A 16,315-nucleotide genomic window follows, 5' to 3' on the forward strand; every position below is an offset into this window, starting at 1 on the left:
TCCCCCCCCCCCCCCCCCCCCCTCTCTCTGTGCTAAATATGATGGGATTACTCTTCGGTTTTAGCTTTGAAGGAATAGTTTATATATCAAAGTGTTGCATTCAGATGATCTTTACTCCTTCTCCAGAAGTGGGCACTCTGTTACTCCAAATGCATTTTTTGAAATTATTGGATTGGGAGAGATGGCTGAGGAATTTTTCACCATATTCCTTACACCAGTCATTCCTTTGAAATCCATGAGGGGGAGTGTAGGAGTGCAAACTTGGAGAAGTGTAGAAAATCAGAAATAGTAAATCACACAAAAGATCTAAGTTTGTTCAGACTGTTTCAGACCTGAAATGCAGTCTAATGTTCTTGCCTGGGTGGTATTGTGGTTAGTCCACCATCTATATGAGGGAATTCCACAGCTTAAGCAAAAACAAAACAATGTTGAGAGATCTGTTGTGTGGATCCAACAATATGCCTCATGAATTGGATAAGATAGACCAAATTTTGTATGTGGAAAGATTAAGTTATAGGACACCGGACTCCCTTTCGACATGAGGCCACTTTGGAGTTCTGAAAATGTCTAAAAACCTCCCTGACCTCTGACCTCTCTCGCCTCAGCTGCTGGCTCCAAGCGGTGGGACTAGCTGGACTACCTGTCCTCTGCCCTGTCCCCTCTGGACCTGAACGACACAGAGCCTGTGGTGCTATATGCCAAGGAGTACTTGCAGCAGGTGTCTGACCTGATCAACAAGACCGAACGCAGGTAAGGACCTGGACGGAACTCAACCTGGTTGTCCTTATCTCCTGTCAGCCAAAGGGTAGGTCACGTGGTCAGGAAATACTTCAGGGCCCACCCGTAACATATTGTGTCATAGCCGAATGGGCTGCCATGCACCATATTAAGGGCCAGAGGTTTTTCCTGACCGCATGACCTGACAAGGAAAAACTCCTGCCCTACCAGTGTTTTGTCATGTCTTGTCCTGGTGGCAGAACTGTGCGATTTCCGCAACACAAGGTTAGGTTTAATTTTTTTATTAAATGTAATGACTTTGTGGCTGTGCCAGCAACTGACCACTCTGCAGAGCTGCCTCCAGAACAAGATTCATGACAAAAAACGCTAACCTGCTATAATACACCCCATAGGGGAACATTTGGCACGTCTTTATGACGTGATTTTCTGATTGTAAACTGGTTTTCTGATTGACAAGACATCATATAACCAGATTACAATTAGGTGGTCTCTTTTACAACCAGGTAAAGAGGTATTTATCATGAGAAGATCAAGATGTCATGGGAAATATGTATTTTTTTATATACAGTGGGGAGAACAAGTATTTGATACACTGCCGATTTTGCAGGTTTTCCTACTTACAAAGCATGTAGAGGTCTGTAATTTTATCATAGGTACACTTCAACTGTGAGAGACGGAATCTAAAACAAAATCCAGTGGAAAATCACATTGTATGATTTTTAAGCAATTAATTTGCATTTTATTGCATGACACAAGTATTTGATACATCAGAAAAGCAGAACTTAATATTTGGGTACAGAAACCTGTTTGCAATTACAGAGATCATACGTTTCCTGTAGGTCTTGACCAGGTTTGCACACACTGCAGCAGGGATTTTGGCCCACTCCTCCATACAGACCTTCTCCAGATCCTTCAGGTTTGGGAGCTCGTCGCTGGGCAATATGGACTTTCAGCTCCCTCCAAAGATTTTCTATTGGGTTCAGGTCTGGAGACTGGCTAGGCCACTCCAGGACCTTAGAGATGCTTCTTACGGAGCCACCCTTAGTTGGGGTCCTGGCTGTGTGTTTCTGGTCGTTGTCATGCTGGAAGACCCAGCCACGGCCCATCTTATGTCTCTTACTGAGGGAAGGAGGTTGTTGGCCAAGATCTCGCGACATGGCCCCATCCATCCCCTCAATACCGGTGCAGTCGTCCTGTCCCCTTTGCAAAAAAAGCATCCCCAAAGAATGATGTTTCCACCTCCATGCTTCACGGTTGGGATGGTGTTCTTGGGGTTGTACTCATCCTTCTTCTTCCTCCAAACACGGCGAGTGGAGTTTAGACCAAAAGCTATATTTTTGTCTCCATCAGACCACATGACCTTCTCCCATTCCTCCTCTGGATCATCCAGATGGTCATTGGTAAACTTCAGACGGGCCTGGACATGCGCTGGCTTGAGCAAGGGGATTTGCTAAGTGCGCTGCAGGATTTTAATCCGTGACCGGCGTAGTGTGTTAGCTGTCACTGGTTTACTAAGCCAGAACCCAGGAAGCAGACCAGGACAAGGTAATTTGAAACAAAGGTGAGTGTTTATTTAATAGATCCACGAGTGAGACTGAATAATCCAGGAACAGAGCGGTGGCGTGGATGGGTTGTTGAGGGTGCAGGGGTAGGTCCAGTAATGGCTCGGCACCGACCATCAGGCAGAGGGTTGGGTGAAGGTTCGGGTGAGTGACTGCAGATAGAACAAAACGAGGCAAGTATACAGCAAGTCAAAAAGGTGCAAAACAACAAAACTAACGCTAGAAGTTCCAAGGCTGAGTACACGGACAAACATACTGTTCATGGCTAGTTCGATCCGGCAGGGAATGGATGTTAGGACAGAGCCTAAGAAGGGTGATGATCAGGACCAGGTGTGCAGATTGCTGATGGGATGCAGGTGCGGAAATCAAGAGAGCTCCCGCCTAGCAACGTTGCCCGGCAACCAGGCAGGGAGCGTTCCAGAACCCTCGGGAAACTGGAGATCCCGAGCAGAAAAACTAGTACCCAGACAGAAACCGACTCAGACTGCAGGGATCGTTACAGTACCCCCCTCCGACGAACGCCACCGGGCGGACTCCCGGAGCGCCAGGATGGAGGCGGTAGAAGTCACGAATGAGGTCAGCATCTAGGATCTGTCGCGCGGAATCCAATCTCCTCTCTTCAGGACCATACCCTCCCAGTCCACGAGATACTGGGAAACCCCGGCCCCGCCGTCTGGAATCCATGATGCGTCGCACTCGTGTAGGCAGGACCACCTCCGATCATCCGAGGAGGAGGAGGAGGAGGCGGAGGAGGCAACAGAGGACTGAGGAGAACAGGCTTGAGGCAGGAGACATGAAAGGTGGGATGGACTCTGAGCGTCCCCGGTAGTTTGAGTCGAACTGCCACCGGATTGATCACCTTCTCACCACAAACGGACCAATGAACTCGGTAACAACTCCTAGACTCAGTCCGTAAAGGAAGATCCCGTGTGGCCAACTCAGACCCTATCTCCGATGGTATAGGTGGGAGCGGGGATCCGCGACGATTCGCCTGGAGCTGATACCGGTCGAAACTCTAAGGAGTGCCTTTCGGGCCCGATGACAGGTCCGGTGGCAACGACGAATATGGGCCTGAACAGAGGGCACTGAGAGCTCCTTCTCCTGAGAAGGGGAACAAGGGAGGTTGGTAGCCATACAGGTGGCACTGGAAGGAGACATCCCAGTGGCAGATGTAGGGAGAGTATTGTGGGCATACTCAACCCAAGGCAACTAGAGAGACCCAGGAGGTGGGGGTTGGAGGAGACCAGGCAGCGTAGCGTGGATTCCATCTTCTGGTTGGCTCTCTCCGCCTGACCATTAGATTGGGGGTGAAAACCAGATGTGAGGCTGACTGTAGCTCCAATGGCCAAACAGAAGGACTTCCAGACAGCAGAGGTAAACTGAGGACCACGGTCGGAAACTGATATCACTGGGCAACCCGTGGACCCTGAAAACCTCCCTAACCAGGATCTCGGACGTCTCCGAGGCAGAGGAAGCTTGGCAATAGGCACAAAGTGGGCGAACTTGCTGAATCTGTCCACGATAGTCAGAACGACCGTGTTCCCCTCAGAAGCCCGGGCAACCCAGTGACAAAGTCCAGGGCCAGATGCACCATGGTCGCCGGGGAATAGGGGGGTGAAGTAGTCCAGAGCTGGGCGATTGGTACTCTTATTCTGCGCACACACTGGACAGGCAGCAACAAAACCCCGAGTATCCTCGGCCACTGGCGAGCCACCAAAAGCGTCTCAAGAAACGCCATCGTCCGAGCCACGCCAGGGTGACAAGCCATCTTGCTGGCGTGGGACCATTTGAGGACAGCAGGACGAACCGACTTAGGCACAAACAACCGACCGGGTGGACCGTTACCGGGACCGGGCTGCGTCCGAAGGGCCGCCATCACCTCCTCCTCAATCTTCCACCTAACTGCTCCCCACGACGCAGTTCCGGGGAGAATTGTCTCGGTCTTGGACCCACTCTCTTCCGTCTTGGAGAACATCCGGGACAAGGCGTCCGCCTTGCCGTTCTTAGATCCAGGTCGGAACGTCGGGAAAAATTGAATCGTCCGAAAAAACAACGCCCACCTGGCCTGACGGGAGTTGAGACGTCTAGCCGATTGCACGTAAGCAAGATTCTTGTGGTCAGTCCCAGACAATAAACGGTTGCTCCGCCCTCCAACCAGTGGCGCCACTCCTCCAAGGCAAGTTTCACCGCGAGAAGCTCCGGTTACCCACATCGTAATTCCTCTCCGCAGGCGAAAGGCGACGAGAGTAGTAGGCGCAGGGATGGAGTTTACTGTCCGTGGAGCATCGCTCTGCGACAGGATGGCGCCAACTCCCACATCAGACGCGTTCCACTTCAACGGCTCGAACTGACGGGCCGTGTCGGTTGAGAGAGAATCGGTCGTTGGTGAATCGCCTCTTCAAATCCAGAAACGCCGATCCGCTCGGATTCCACCTGAAGGTCCTGATACTGGAAGTCAAGGCAGTTAACGGAGCTGCCACACGGCTGTAATCCCGGATGAATCTGCGGTAGAAATTGCAAACCCCAAAAATCTCTGGAGCTGCAATCTCGTACCGGGCTGGGCCCATTCCAGAACCCGCTCTAACCTTCTCCTGGTCCATCCTAATCTCTCCCCTGGAGATGATGTACCCGAGAAAGGATGTCGTGTGGGCGTGAAACCGCACTTCTCGGCCTTCACGAACAGGCGATTCTCCAACAATCGCTGCAGAACCTGCCGGACATGCTGGACGTGGTCGGAAGGTTCCTTCGAGAAGATCAGGAATGTCATCCAGGTAAACAAACACAAAGAGACCGATCATATCTCTCAGGACGTCGTTCACCATACTCTGGAATACTGCTGGAGCATTGGTCAGTCCAAACGCATCACCTGATACCGAGTGACCCATCGTGTGTGTTGTCAAACCCGTCAACCACTCGTCCCCCTCTCTGATCCGGGACTGATACGCATTGCGTGAGGTCTAGTTTGGTGAACACCGTAGCACCCTGTAAGGAGTCGAAGGCAGAGCTCATCAAGGGCAGGGGATACTTGTTCTTGACCGTGATGTCATTCAACCCCCGAATCAATACACGGTCGATAAGAGAGCCATCCTTCTTACCCACAAAGAAGAATCCTGCCCCCAGGGGTGATGACGAGGGACGAGTAAGACCAGCAGCTAGGGACTCCTTGATGTAGGTCTCCAAAGCCTCACGTTCAGGTCGGGAGATATCTGTATAACCTTCCTTGGGGTAGACAGCTCCAGGGAACAGGTTGATGGCACAATCATATGGTCGGGTGGGGAGGGAGTGACAGAGCCTTCTGCTTACTGAACACTTCCCCAAATCGTGATATGCTCTCTGGAACCAGGGACAAATCTGGGGGGTTTAGCCTCAATCACCTGACTGGGAACCGAATGGGGACAGGCAGTCTTGAGACAGTTAGCATGACAATCAAGGCTCCAACTCGTTACCTTGCCCGTCACCCAATCGAACGTGGGATTGTGTTCCTTCAGCCAGGGGTATCCAAGGACCAGAGGAACATGGGAAGACGGCAGAATGAAGAATGAAATCATCTCCGAATGATTCCCCGACAACAGCATCTTAACCCGGTTCAGTCCTCATCGTGATACGTGCCAGACTACTGCCGTTCAGAGTGGTCGCTTCAATGGCTTCCGGCAATTGCTCCTTGGAAAGCCCCAGCTGTTCCACCAACTCGGCATCAAGAAAGCTTCCCATCGGCACCTGAATCGATAAAAGCGTTAATCGCTAAGCTCTGATTCCTGTTCGTAAGGGTAGCCGGGAAACGGGGGTCTGACAGAGGTATTGAGAGGTTGAAACTGGCTCGATAAAAGTCCTCCCAACTTTAGGAGCCGAGCAGTTTGACGACCCGGGAACAAGTGGCGATGTAATGTCCCGAACTACCACAGTAGAGGCAACAGTTGGTCTTACGTCTATGTTGGCGCTCCTCCTTGGTTAACCCAGTGCCGCCCCACTTGCATGGGTTCAGAATCGGGAGACAGGACCTCTCCACTAATCCTGTGTGGTGGACAATCATCGACGTATTCTGGTCCACTTCCCGACCCGACTGGGACCTGAGAAGCTGATCGATTGGAACGACCCCCATTGCTTCTCCCTCCTTCGCTTCTCGAACTCGGTTATCCACCGAATAGACAAAGCTACCAAGCTGTCCAGGTCACTAGGCTCTGGATAGGAGATCAACTCATCCTTGAGCTGCTCCGACAGGCCCTGGTAAAAGGCCGCTTGCAAAGACTCCTCATTCCACCCACTCTCCACAGCCAACGTCCTGAACTCGATCACGAAGTCGGCAACGCTATGCAGTTCCTTGGCGAAGCGTAAAACAGGCGCCTAGCTGCGTCCATCCCTCGGACGGAATGGTCGAATAGCTTCCCTCATCTCGGCCGTGAACCCCTGGTATGAAGCCATGCAGGTGTCCTGTCGTTCCCAAACGGCTGAAGCCCACTCCAGCGTCACGCAGCAACTCAATAACAAAGGCTATCCTAGCCTTGTCGTGGCATAAGAGTAGGGCTGTAGATCGAACACTAAACCACACTGCATAAGGAAAGAACGGCATCTTCCCAGCTCCCCTCATATTTATCCGCGTCGGAAACTTGGGCTCACGGAATGACACAGCTCCAGAAGCGGCAGGCGAGATGGGTGAAACCGGGTAGTGGATTCTCCACCGGAAACTTGCGCTGGTTCTGGACCTCCGTCAGACTGGTAGAAAGGTTCCGAACTGACAACGCTTATCTCCTGTAGTACCATGCTATGATGTCCCAACATCTTCTCCTGATGGGTAATGGCATGGCGAACAGAGTCCAGGTCCGCTGGGTTCATTACTGGCCGGATCGTTCTGTCACGGTTTACTAAGCCAGAACCCAGAAGCAGACCAGGACAAGGTAATTTGAAACAAAGGTGAGTGTTTATTTAATAGATCCACGAGTGAGACTGAATAATCCAGGGAACAGAGCGGGTGGCGTGGATGGGTTGTTGAGGGTGCAGGGGTAGGTCCAGTAATGGCTCGGCAGCCGCGACCATCAGGCAGAGGTTGGGTGAAGGTTCGGGTGAGTGACTGCAGATAGAACAAAACGGAGGTAAGTATACAGCAAGTCAAAAAGGTGCAAAACAACAAAACTAACGCTAGAAGTTCCAAGGCTGATACACGGACAAACATACTGTTCATGGCTATACGATCCGGCAGGGAATGGATGTTAGGACAGAGCCTAAGAAGGGTGATGATCAGGACCAGGTGTGCAGATTGCTGATGGGATGCAGGTCTGGAAATCAAGAGAGCTCCCGCCTAGCAACGTTGCCCGGCAACCAGGCAGGAGCGTTCCCAGAACCCTCGAAACTGGAGATCCCGAGCAGAAAAACTAGTACCCAGACAGAAACCGACTCAGACTGCAGGGATCGTTACAGTTACTAATGGTTTTCTTTGAGACTGTGGTCCCAGCTCTCTTCAGGTCATTGACCAGGTCCTGCCGTATAGTTCTGGGCTGATCCCTCACCTTCCTCATGATCATTGATGCCCCACGAGGTGAGATCTTGCATGGAACCCCAGACCGATGGTGATTGACCGTCATCTTGAACTTCTTCCATTTTCTAATAATTGCACCAACAGTTGTTGCCTTCTCACCAAGCTGCTTGCCTATTGTCCTGTAGCCCATCCCAGCCTTGTGCAGGTCTACAATTTTATCCCTGATGTCCTTACACAGCTCTCTGGTCTTGGCCATTGTGGAGAGGTTGGAGTCTGTTTGAATGAGTGTGTGGACAGGTGTCTTTTATACAGGTAACAAGTTCAAACTGGTGCAGTTAATACAGGTAATGAGTGGAGAACAGGAGGGCTTCTTAAAGAAAAACTAACAGGTCTGTGAGAGCCGGAATTCTTACTGGTTGGTAGGTGATCAAATACTTACATCATGCAATAAAATGCAAATTAATTTCTTAAAAATCATACAATGTGATTTTCTGGATTTTTGTTTTAGATTCCGTCTCTCACAGTTGAAGTGTACCTATGATAAAAATTACAGACCTCTACATGCTTTGTAAGTAGGAAAACCTGCAAAATCGGCAGTGTATCAAATACTTGTTCTCTCCACTGTATGTTATTCACATTACAACCAGATAGACATATTTTTGCTAAAAAGGCATTAACTACCGTTACGGTAACACTTTCTATGAAGCCCATGTGCATAATGCATTATACAGCATAATAATGCACCATGATAAAATAAAAATGTAGTATTAGCGTAGTTAGACACACATAATGTACAGCAACATAGTGCTTCATAATTGCTGGTCACTTTTTCCTCAAGGATCATACAGCATTTAAATGACCATCAGTGTGATGCATTTCTAACGTTTTTGTCAATGAGCATCATTATTACTGCATCATAATCTTTGTTATGGTCTGATATTGCATATTTACTGTACAAGCCACTATAAAATAAAATTTGATTGCTTTAGGTAAAGTGATGAAATGCCTAAGGCAGACTGATATAATACACCATAAGCTGTCTGCTTTCAGTATAGTGACACTTTCTGCACATTTCATGATGACACAAGACAAAGCTCTTCATTCATTCTCATTCTTCTTTATTTAAAAAGTTGCAAAACATAACATAAATTGCCTCAAAATCTTACAATTGGCAATTTGGCACAAAAAGATCAAAGCCCTGTGCGACAGAATTGTACAATAATTTCTAATAATATAGAATAAATAAAAAATATATACTTAGCATTTAGCTGATGCTTTTACCCAAAGCGACTCACAGTACAGTAAGTGCATAAATGTTTAGTACAGTATATACAGTTTGTTCGGAAAGTATTCAGACCCCTTCCCTTTTTCCACATTTTGTTACGTTACAGCCTTATTCTAAAATGGATTAAATAAAAACAATTCTACACACAATACCCCATAATGACAAAGCGAAAACAGGTTTTTAGAAATGTTTGCAAATGTATTAAAACTAAAAAACAGAAATACCTTATTTACATAAGTATTCAAACCCTTTCCTATGAGACTCTAAATTGAGCTCAGGTGCATCCTGTTTCGATTGATCATCCTTGAGATGTTTCTACAACTTGATTGGAGTCCACCTGTGGTAAATTCAATTGATTGGACATGATTTGGAAAGGCACACACCTGTCTATATAAGGTCCCACAGTTGACAGTGCATGTCAGAGCAAAAACCAAGCAATGAGGTCAAAGGAATTGTCCGTAGAGCTCCGAGACAGGATTGTGTCGAGGCACAGATCTGGGGAAGGCTACCAAAACATTTCTGCAGCATTGAAGGTCCCCAAGAGCACAGTGGCCTCTATCATTCTTAAATGGAAGAAGTTTGGAACCACCAACTCTTCCTAGAGCTGGTCGCCCGGCCAAACTGGGGAATCGGGGGAGAAGGGCCTTGGTCAGGGAGGTGACCAAGAACCTGATGGCCACTCTGACAGAGCTCCAGAGTTCCGCTGTGGAGATGGGACAACCTTCCAGAAGGACAACCATCTCTGCAGCACTCCACCAATTAGGCCTTTATGGTAGAGTGGCCAGACGGAAGCCACTCCTCAGTAAAAGGCACATGACAGCCTGCTTGGAGTTTGCCAAAAGGCACCTAAAGGACTCTCAGACCATAAGAAACAAGATTCTCTGGTCTGATGAAACCAAGATTGAACTCTTTGGCCTGAATGCCAAGCGTCTTGTCTGTAGGAAACCTGGCACCATCCCTACGGGGAAAAATGGTGGTGGCAGCATCATGCTGTGGGGTTGTTTTTCAGCGACAGGGACTGGGAGACTTGTCAGGATCAAGGAAAAGATGAACGGAGCAAAGTACAGAGAGATCCTTGATGAAAACCTGCTCTCAGACTGGGGCTAAGGTTCACCTTCCAACAGGATAACGACCCTAAGCACACAGCCAAGACAACGCAGGAGTGGCTCCGGGACAAGTTTCTGAATGTTCTTGAGTGGCCCAGACAGAACCCGGACTTGAGAGGATCTGCAGAGAAGAATGGGAGAAACTCCCCAAATACAGGTGTGCTAAGCTTGTAGCGTTATACCCAAGAAGACTCGAGGCTGTAATCGCTGCCAAAGGTGCTTCAACAAACTACTGAGTAAAGGGTCTGAGGACTTTCCGAATGCACTGTATGGTCCCAGTGGGAATCAAACCCATAACCTTAGCCATGGCCAGCCCGCTCATTAGGCAGGATTAGGCGCCCCCTATGGCGGCAGATTGACGAGGACGGCATTTTCTGAGCTAAACTGACCAAGACGCACCTCCAACAACAACACATAAAACCTCACATAATTCTGCCCAAAAACAATGACAATTTCTCTGAACCAGTGGCATATGGGCTTCTTAGGTGAGCGCTGATGCCGCCCTGTGATAAGCAGTGCCCACGTTGTTAAAGGCAGGGGTGCAAAATATTTTTCTTGTCCATTCCCAGCGCACCTCTCCAGGGTGCTGTTGGAGAGATGCATCGGTGCGGCACTTCACCAACATTTTGTCAAAAAAATAATCATGTAGCAGAAATAGGATATGGTAGAAAGAGAATGTGGCCTTTTCTGTAGCCTACAGGCTGGAGATAAAATGTATGACAATGTCATGAGATGGACACTTTTTACATCATGCAGCTTTCTCTGATCAAATAGCCTAACCTAAATGGTGCTCAATCAAATAAAAAATGCGCTTTCATGTTAACAAACAACATACAGTATCCTAAAAACAGGAGATGTCAAAGTAAATTGGACAATATTGAATGGACAATCACAACTGTTGTCCAGGAGTTTCACCCCATTGGCATGATCAGTGTTTGATCAGGTTTGTATCTGTAAATTTTTGATAAGCTGATCATAGCGAAAAAGAAAATTCTTCTGCATTTCCCATTGTGTAAACACATTGAAAATAGGCTCACGATAACTCCTGATAAAGTTGGGTAGCTGATATTCAGAGTTTAAATAGTCAAAACGATTAGTCACAGGAATAAGGACTAATAAAGCCAATGCAACGGGCTGTTTTACAAAGTGTGGGCCTACCACATGTATGGGCATTCATAAAATTCCATTGGGGCCGAAATGGGAGGCTACACCCCAGTAAAGACGAGTCGACGTCTTATGGACGTATTTCTTTGGTCCTTTCCGATCTGGACATCTTTTTGGTGTTTTACAAATGGTAGGCTTACCACATAGATGGGCATTCATAAAATTCCATTTCAGGCAACACTGTAGGCTACACCTCAGTAAGCACGGACCTATGCCGATGCCTTTTTGACGTCTTTTTTTTGGTGCAGTCCGGACAGGTCTTGATTTCCACATCCACGGACATTGTTTTTTGGTCTGGTCCAGACCAAATCTGAACCAAACATAGACCAATCATAGACATCTATGTTTGGTTCAGATTTTGTCCGGTCTGGACCAGCCTTGATTTGGCCCAAATGTAGACGTCTATAAATTACTAATTTTCAGCTTTCATTCAGAACAAAAAATTAGCCTGATTTCAACAACCGGAAAATAGATACTATATTTTCAACGTCTAGAAAATACGTATTTTCAACATCCGGAAAATAAGTATTTTCAACTTTCATTCAGAACTGAATATGAACCTGAATACGTATTTTTCAACGTCCGGAAAATACCCCTTTTTAACGTCCTGGAAAATATATATTTAAAACATACGGAAAATACCTTTTCACCTTTCATTCAGAACCTAAATTAAACCTAACTTCAACATCGGGAAAATACGTATTTGAGACGTCTTTTCAACGTCATTTAGCTTACTGGGACTATTTTTGGTCTCACCTAGGGCAGCAGAACAGCAAGGACCGGCCCTGACATTTACATTTTTACATTTACGTCATTTAGCAGACGCTCTTATCCAGAGCGACTTACAGTTAGTGAATACATTATATATTTATTTTTTACTGGCCCCCCATGGGAATCAAACCCACAACCCTGGCGTTGCAAACGCCATGCTCTATCAACTGAGCTACATCCCTGCCGGCCATTCCCTCCCCTACCCTGGACGACGCTGGGCCAATTGTGCACCGCCCATGAGTCTCCCGGTCGCGGCCGGCTGCGACAGAGCCTGGATTCGAACCAGGATCTCTAGTGGCACAGTTAGCACTGCGATGCAGTGCCTTAGACCACTGCGCCACTCAGGAGAGGCGGGACCTTAGCATTGCTAGCGCCATACTCTATGACCACTGTGTTGTGTCAATGAAATGTGCAGAATGTTTTACTTTACTGAAAGCAGACAATGACCACTTTATAATTGTATAGTAATAGTTTATATTGTATTATATCTGTCTGCCTTAGGTATTTCATCACTTCACCTTAAGCAATCAAAGATGACTTTATAGTGGCTTATAAGTATACTATAACACACCACAACAAAGATTATGATGCAGTAATAAGGATGTGCTGCTCATTGACAAAATCATTAGAAATATATCACACTGAAGGTCCTTATAATGCTGTATGATCAATGAGGAAAAAGTGACCAGAAATGTTGAATCACTTTGCTGTAAGTGATTATGTTTATACTATTGGTATATAGAAATATGAGTCTATATGAGTCTTTATGTGTGTCTACTTTATAACTAAATACTGCATTATTACTCTATCATAGTGCATTATGAGTACATGTATATTGCTGTATAATGCATTATGCAAATGGACTTCATAGAAAGTGTTACCAAAATTCCTTATACAACCAATATACAACCTGTCCTGACCATAACATCATGGAATACGTCATAATGACGTCCCTGCAACCAGTTTTGCCCCAACCATTGACTGTTGTTGTTTCCTTTCTTATCCTTGTCACCCACTTGTCCTCATGTTTCCTCTTCATCTCTCCCTGTCTCTCCCCGTCTCTCCCCGTCTCTCCCCGTCTCTCCCTGTCTCTCCCTGTCTCTCCCTGTCTCTCCCCGTCTCTCCTCATCTCTCCCTGTCTCTCCCTGTCTCTCCCCGTCTCTCCCCGTCTCTCCCCGTCTCTCCCCGTCTCTCTTCATCTCTCCCTGTCTCTCCCTGTCTCTCCTGTCTCTCCCCGTCTCTCCTCATCTCTCCCTGTCTCTCCCTGTCTCTCCCCGTCTCTCCCCATCTCTCCCCGTCTCTCCCTGTCTCTCCCCGTCTCTCCCCGTCTCCCCGTCTCTCCCTGTCTCTCCCTGTCTCTCCCCGTCTCTCTTCATCTCTCCCTGTCTCTCCCCGTCTCTCCCTGTCTCTCCCTGTCTCTCCCCATCTCTCTTCATCTCTCCCTGTCCCTCCCTGTCTCTCCTGTCTCTCCCCGTCTCTCCTCATCTCTCCCCGTCTCTCCCTGTCTCTCCCCGTCTCCCCGTCTCTCCGCTCTCCTGTCTCTCCCCGTCTCTCTTCATCTCTCCCTGTCTCTCCCCGTCTCTCCCTGTCTCTCCCTGTCTCTCCCCGTCTCTCTTCATCTCTCCCTGTCTCTCCCTGTCTCTCCTGTCTCTCCCCGTCTCTCCCCGTCTCTCCCCGTCTCTCCCTGTCTCTCCCCGTCTCTCCCCGTCTCTCCCCGTCTCTCCCCGTCTCTCCCTGTCTCTCCCTGTCTCTCCCCGTCTCTCTTCATCTCTCCCTGTCTCTCCCCGTCTCTCCCTGTCTCTCTTCATCTCTCCCTGTCTCTCCCTGTCTCTCCCTGTCTCTCCTGTCTCTCCACGTCTCTCAGCCTGCTCAACAACTACATGATCTGGAACCTGGTGCAGAAAGGAGCGTCCAGTCTAGACCAGCGCTTTGAGAACGCCCAGGACAAGCTGCTAGAGAGCCTGTATGGAACCAAGAAGGTGTGTTTTTAGGCTGAGTCCTAAATGGTACCCTATTCCCTATGTAGTGCACTACTTTTGACTAGGGCCCATATGGCTCTGGTTAAAAGTAGTGCACTAGGGATAACCCTGCTTCAGGAAATACCTTGTTAGGGCCAGTTTCCCGGACACAGATTAAGCCTAGTCCTGGACTAAAAAGGAATTTCAATGGAGATTCTCTGTTGAGCATGCTTTTTAGTCCTGGACTAGGCTTAATCTGTGTCAGGGTAACTGGACCTGGTGATTTTTATGTGAGACTGTGTTTTGGCTCATAGCAAGGAATGTGTGCTGCCACACACTTTTCCAAAAACCAAAAGTATAGAATAAACAGCTGGTGAGAAACGTATCTTGGTTGTGTGTTCGCTCAGTCCTGCACACCTCGATGGCAGACCTGCATTGGGAACACAGATGACACACTCGGCTTCGCCCTGGGAGCACTCTTTGTCAAAGCGACGTTTGATAAACACAGCAAAGAGATTGTGAGTATAATAGGCGCACAACTTCATTTACGTCGATTCAAGTGTTTTACCATCGTGAATGATGCATGACTGTCCCCTAGTGGTTACCATGTGTAGGCCTAATGAAAGGTCATCATAAGACATTATTCAAATTTTCATGAATAGAGCTATTTTAAATGCTTATAAATGTTTCCGAATACTTTTGTATAATGTTATAAATGCTTATGAATTGTACAGATTATAATGTTTATATATTTCTTATAATTATTATAAATGTTTACAATTAATTAAATACTAATTTAGTAATAGTTCCCTGTCCTGCGGAGGGGAGAGACAAATATAGAGAGAGTAGAGACTGGATAAAGGAGAGAAACAAACGGAAATTAAATGGAGAGATTGTTATTGGGTAGAGAAAAGAGGGGCAAGTAGAAGCGAGAGACATGGAAGGGGAGAGAGAGGAGGCACAGAGGAAGGATGGGCAGTTTTATAAAGGTTGGAAATAGACGGTCACGCGCAAGTGTTCTTGGTTTTTATTATCATTTGGGAGGGATGGGCTGGTTCGGATATGCCGCGGGTATTTAGTCCATATCTAAGTGTAATTGTAAAAGAAGGATCTACATCATCTTTCCCTCTTTCTTCCTTCTTACATTTCATTTCTGTCTCTCACCCCACAATCAGGCAGAGGGGATGATCAATGAGATCCGTACTGCCTTCAAAGATGCTCTTGATCACCTCAAATGGATGGACAAACAAACGCGTCAGGCAGCCAAGGACAAGGTCAGAGATGAAGTTACACACTGGATAGGCTACGTATGGGTGCCAGAGGCTATCTATGTCTGTGAAAGAATGTGTGTGTGTGTGTGTGTGTGTGTGTGTTTGTGTGCGCGTGTGTGTGTGTGTGCGCGTGCGTGCATCCCTGTGCATGTGTAAGAGAGAGAGGACAGGGAGGGAGTAATATGGGTGAACAGTTTACAATAGAGTAGGTGGAATAGATTGAGATAGCCCTCTTTGTCCTGGCCTCCAAATAATGGAACCAGGAAGTTTCTTGTCCCCTTCCTCCATCTTGCCCTCTCTTATCCCTTTTGCTCTCTTGGTCTTCAGGCGGACGCCATCTACGACATGATTGGATTCCCTGACTTCATCCTGGAACCCAAAGAACTGGATGATGTTTATGATGGGGTGAGTTGGTGCCTTTTGTTGAGTTGTGTCATGATTGAACCCCTTACATTGAACAGCTGGGATTTCTTCAAACAAGTTGAAGGTGAAATGACAAGGACACCTTTTGATGTTTCTGATCAGTGAGTAATTCTCTATACGCCCTGTCTGTCTGTATGTATGTCTGTCTCTCCACAGTATGACGTCTCGGAAGAAAACTTCTTCCAGAACACACTCAACTTCTGCAACTTCTCCGCCAGGGTGATGGCCGATCAGCTCCATAAGTCCGCCCAACAGGGACCAGTGAGTCTTCATCAGCTACACTCATCATCATCATCATTATCATTATCAACATCACCATCGTCATTCGATCGGAAATTGCACTCTATTCCCTGTAAAGTGCACAAATTTGACTCTGGTCAAACACTACATTAATTGAGATGCTGTTTGCTCCAGTGGTGTCTGGTGTCACGGAGGACGGGCTCATTGTATTGGCTTGACCGGAATGAATGGAACGGTATCAAACACATACCATTCCATTCAGCCCATTTCAGAAATGAAAATTAGTCGTCCTACTTGTCACAATCCGGGTTAGAACTCCGGTCTCAG

At 47.5% G+C, this 16,315-nt stretch overlaps 1 protein-coding gene across 1 annotated transcript; it reads left to right on the plus strand.

Annotated features, from left to right (window-relative positions):
• Positions 1-631: 631 nt before the first annotated feature.
• On the plus strand, positions 632-16,009 carry LOC123490785 (endothelin-converting enzyme 2-like; the record flags this gene model as incomplete). The annotated part of the gene is made up of 6 exons (XM_045220659.1): positions 632-750; positions 13,961-14,075; positions 14,462-14,572; positions 15,230-15,328; positions 15,653-15,730; positions 15,905-16,009. Coding segments are annotated over 6 exons (627 nt in total), but the record flags the coding sequence as incomplete, so codon positions are not given.
• Positions 16,010-16,315: the final 306 nt, after the last annotated feature.

The sequence above is a fragment of the Coregonus clupeaformis genome, unplaced genomic scaffold (assembly GCF_020615455.1).
Source record: "Coregonus clupeaformis isolate EN_2021a unplaced genomic scaffold, ASM2061545v1 scaf4789, whole genome shotgun sequence".
Taxonomy (NCBI): Eukaryota; Metazoa; Chordata; class Actinopteri; order Salmoniformes; family Salmonidae; genus Coregonus; species Coregonus clupeaformis.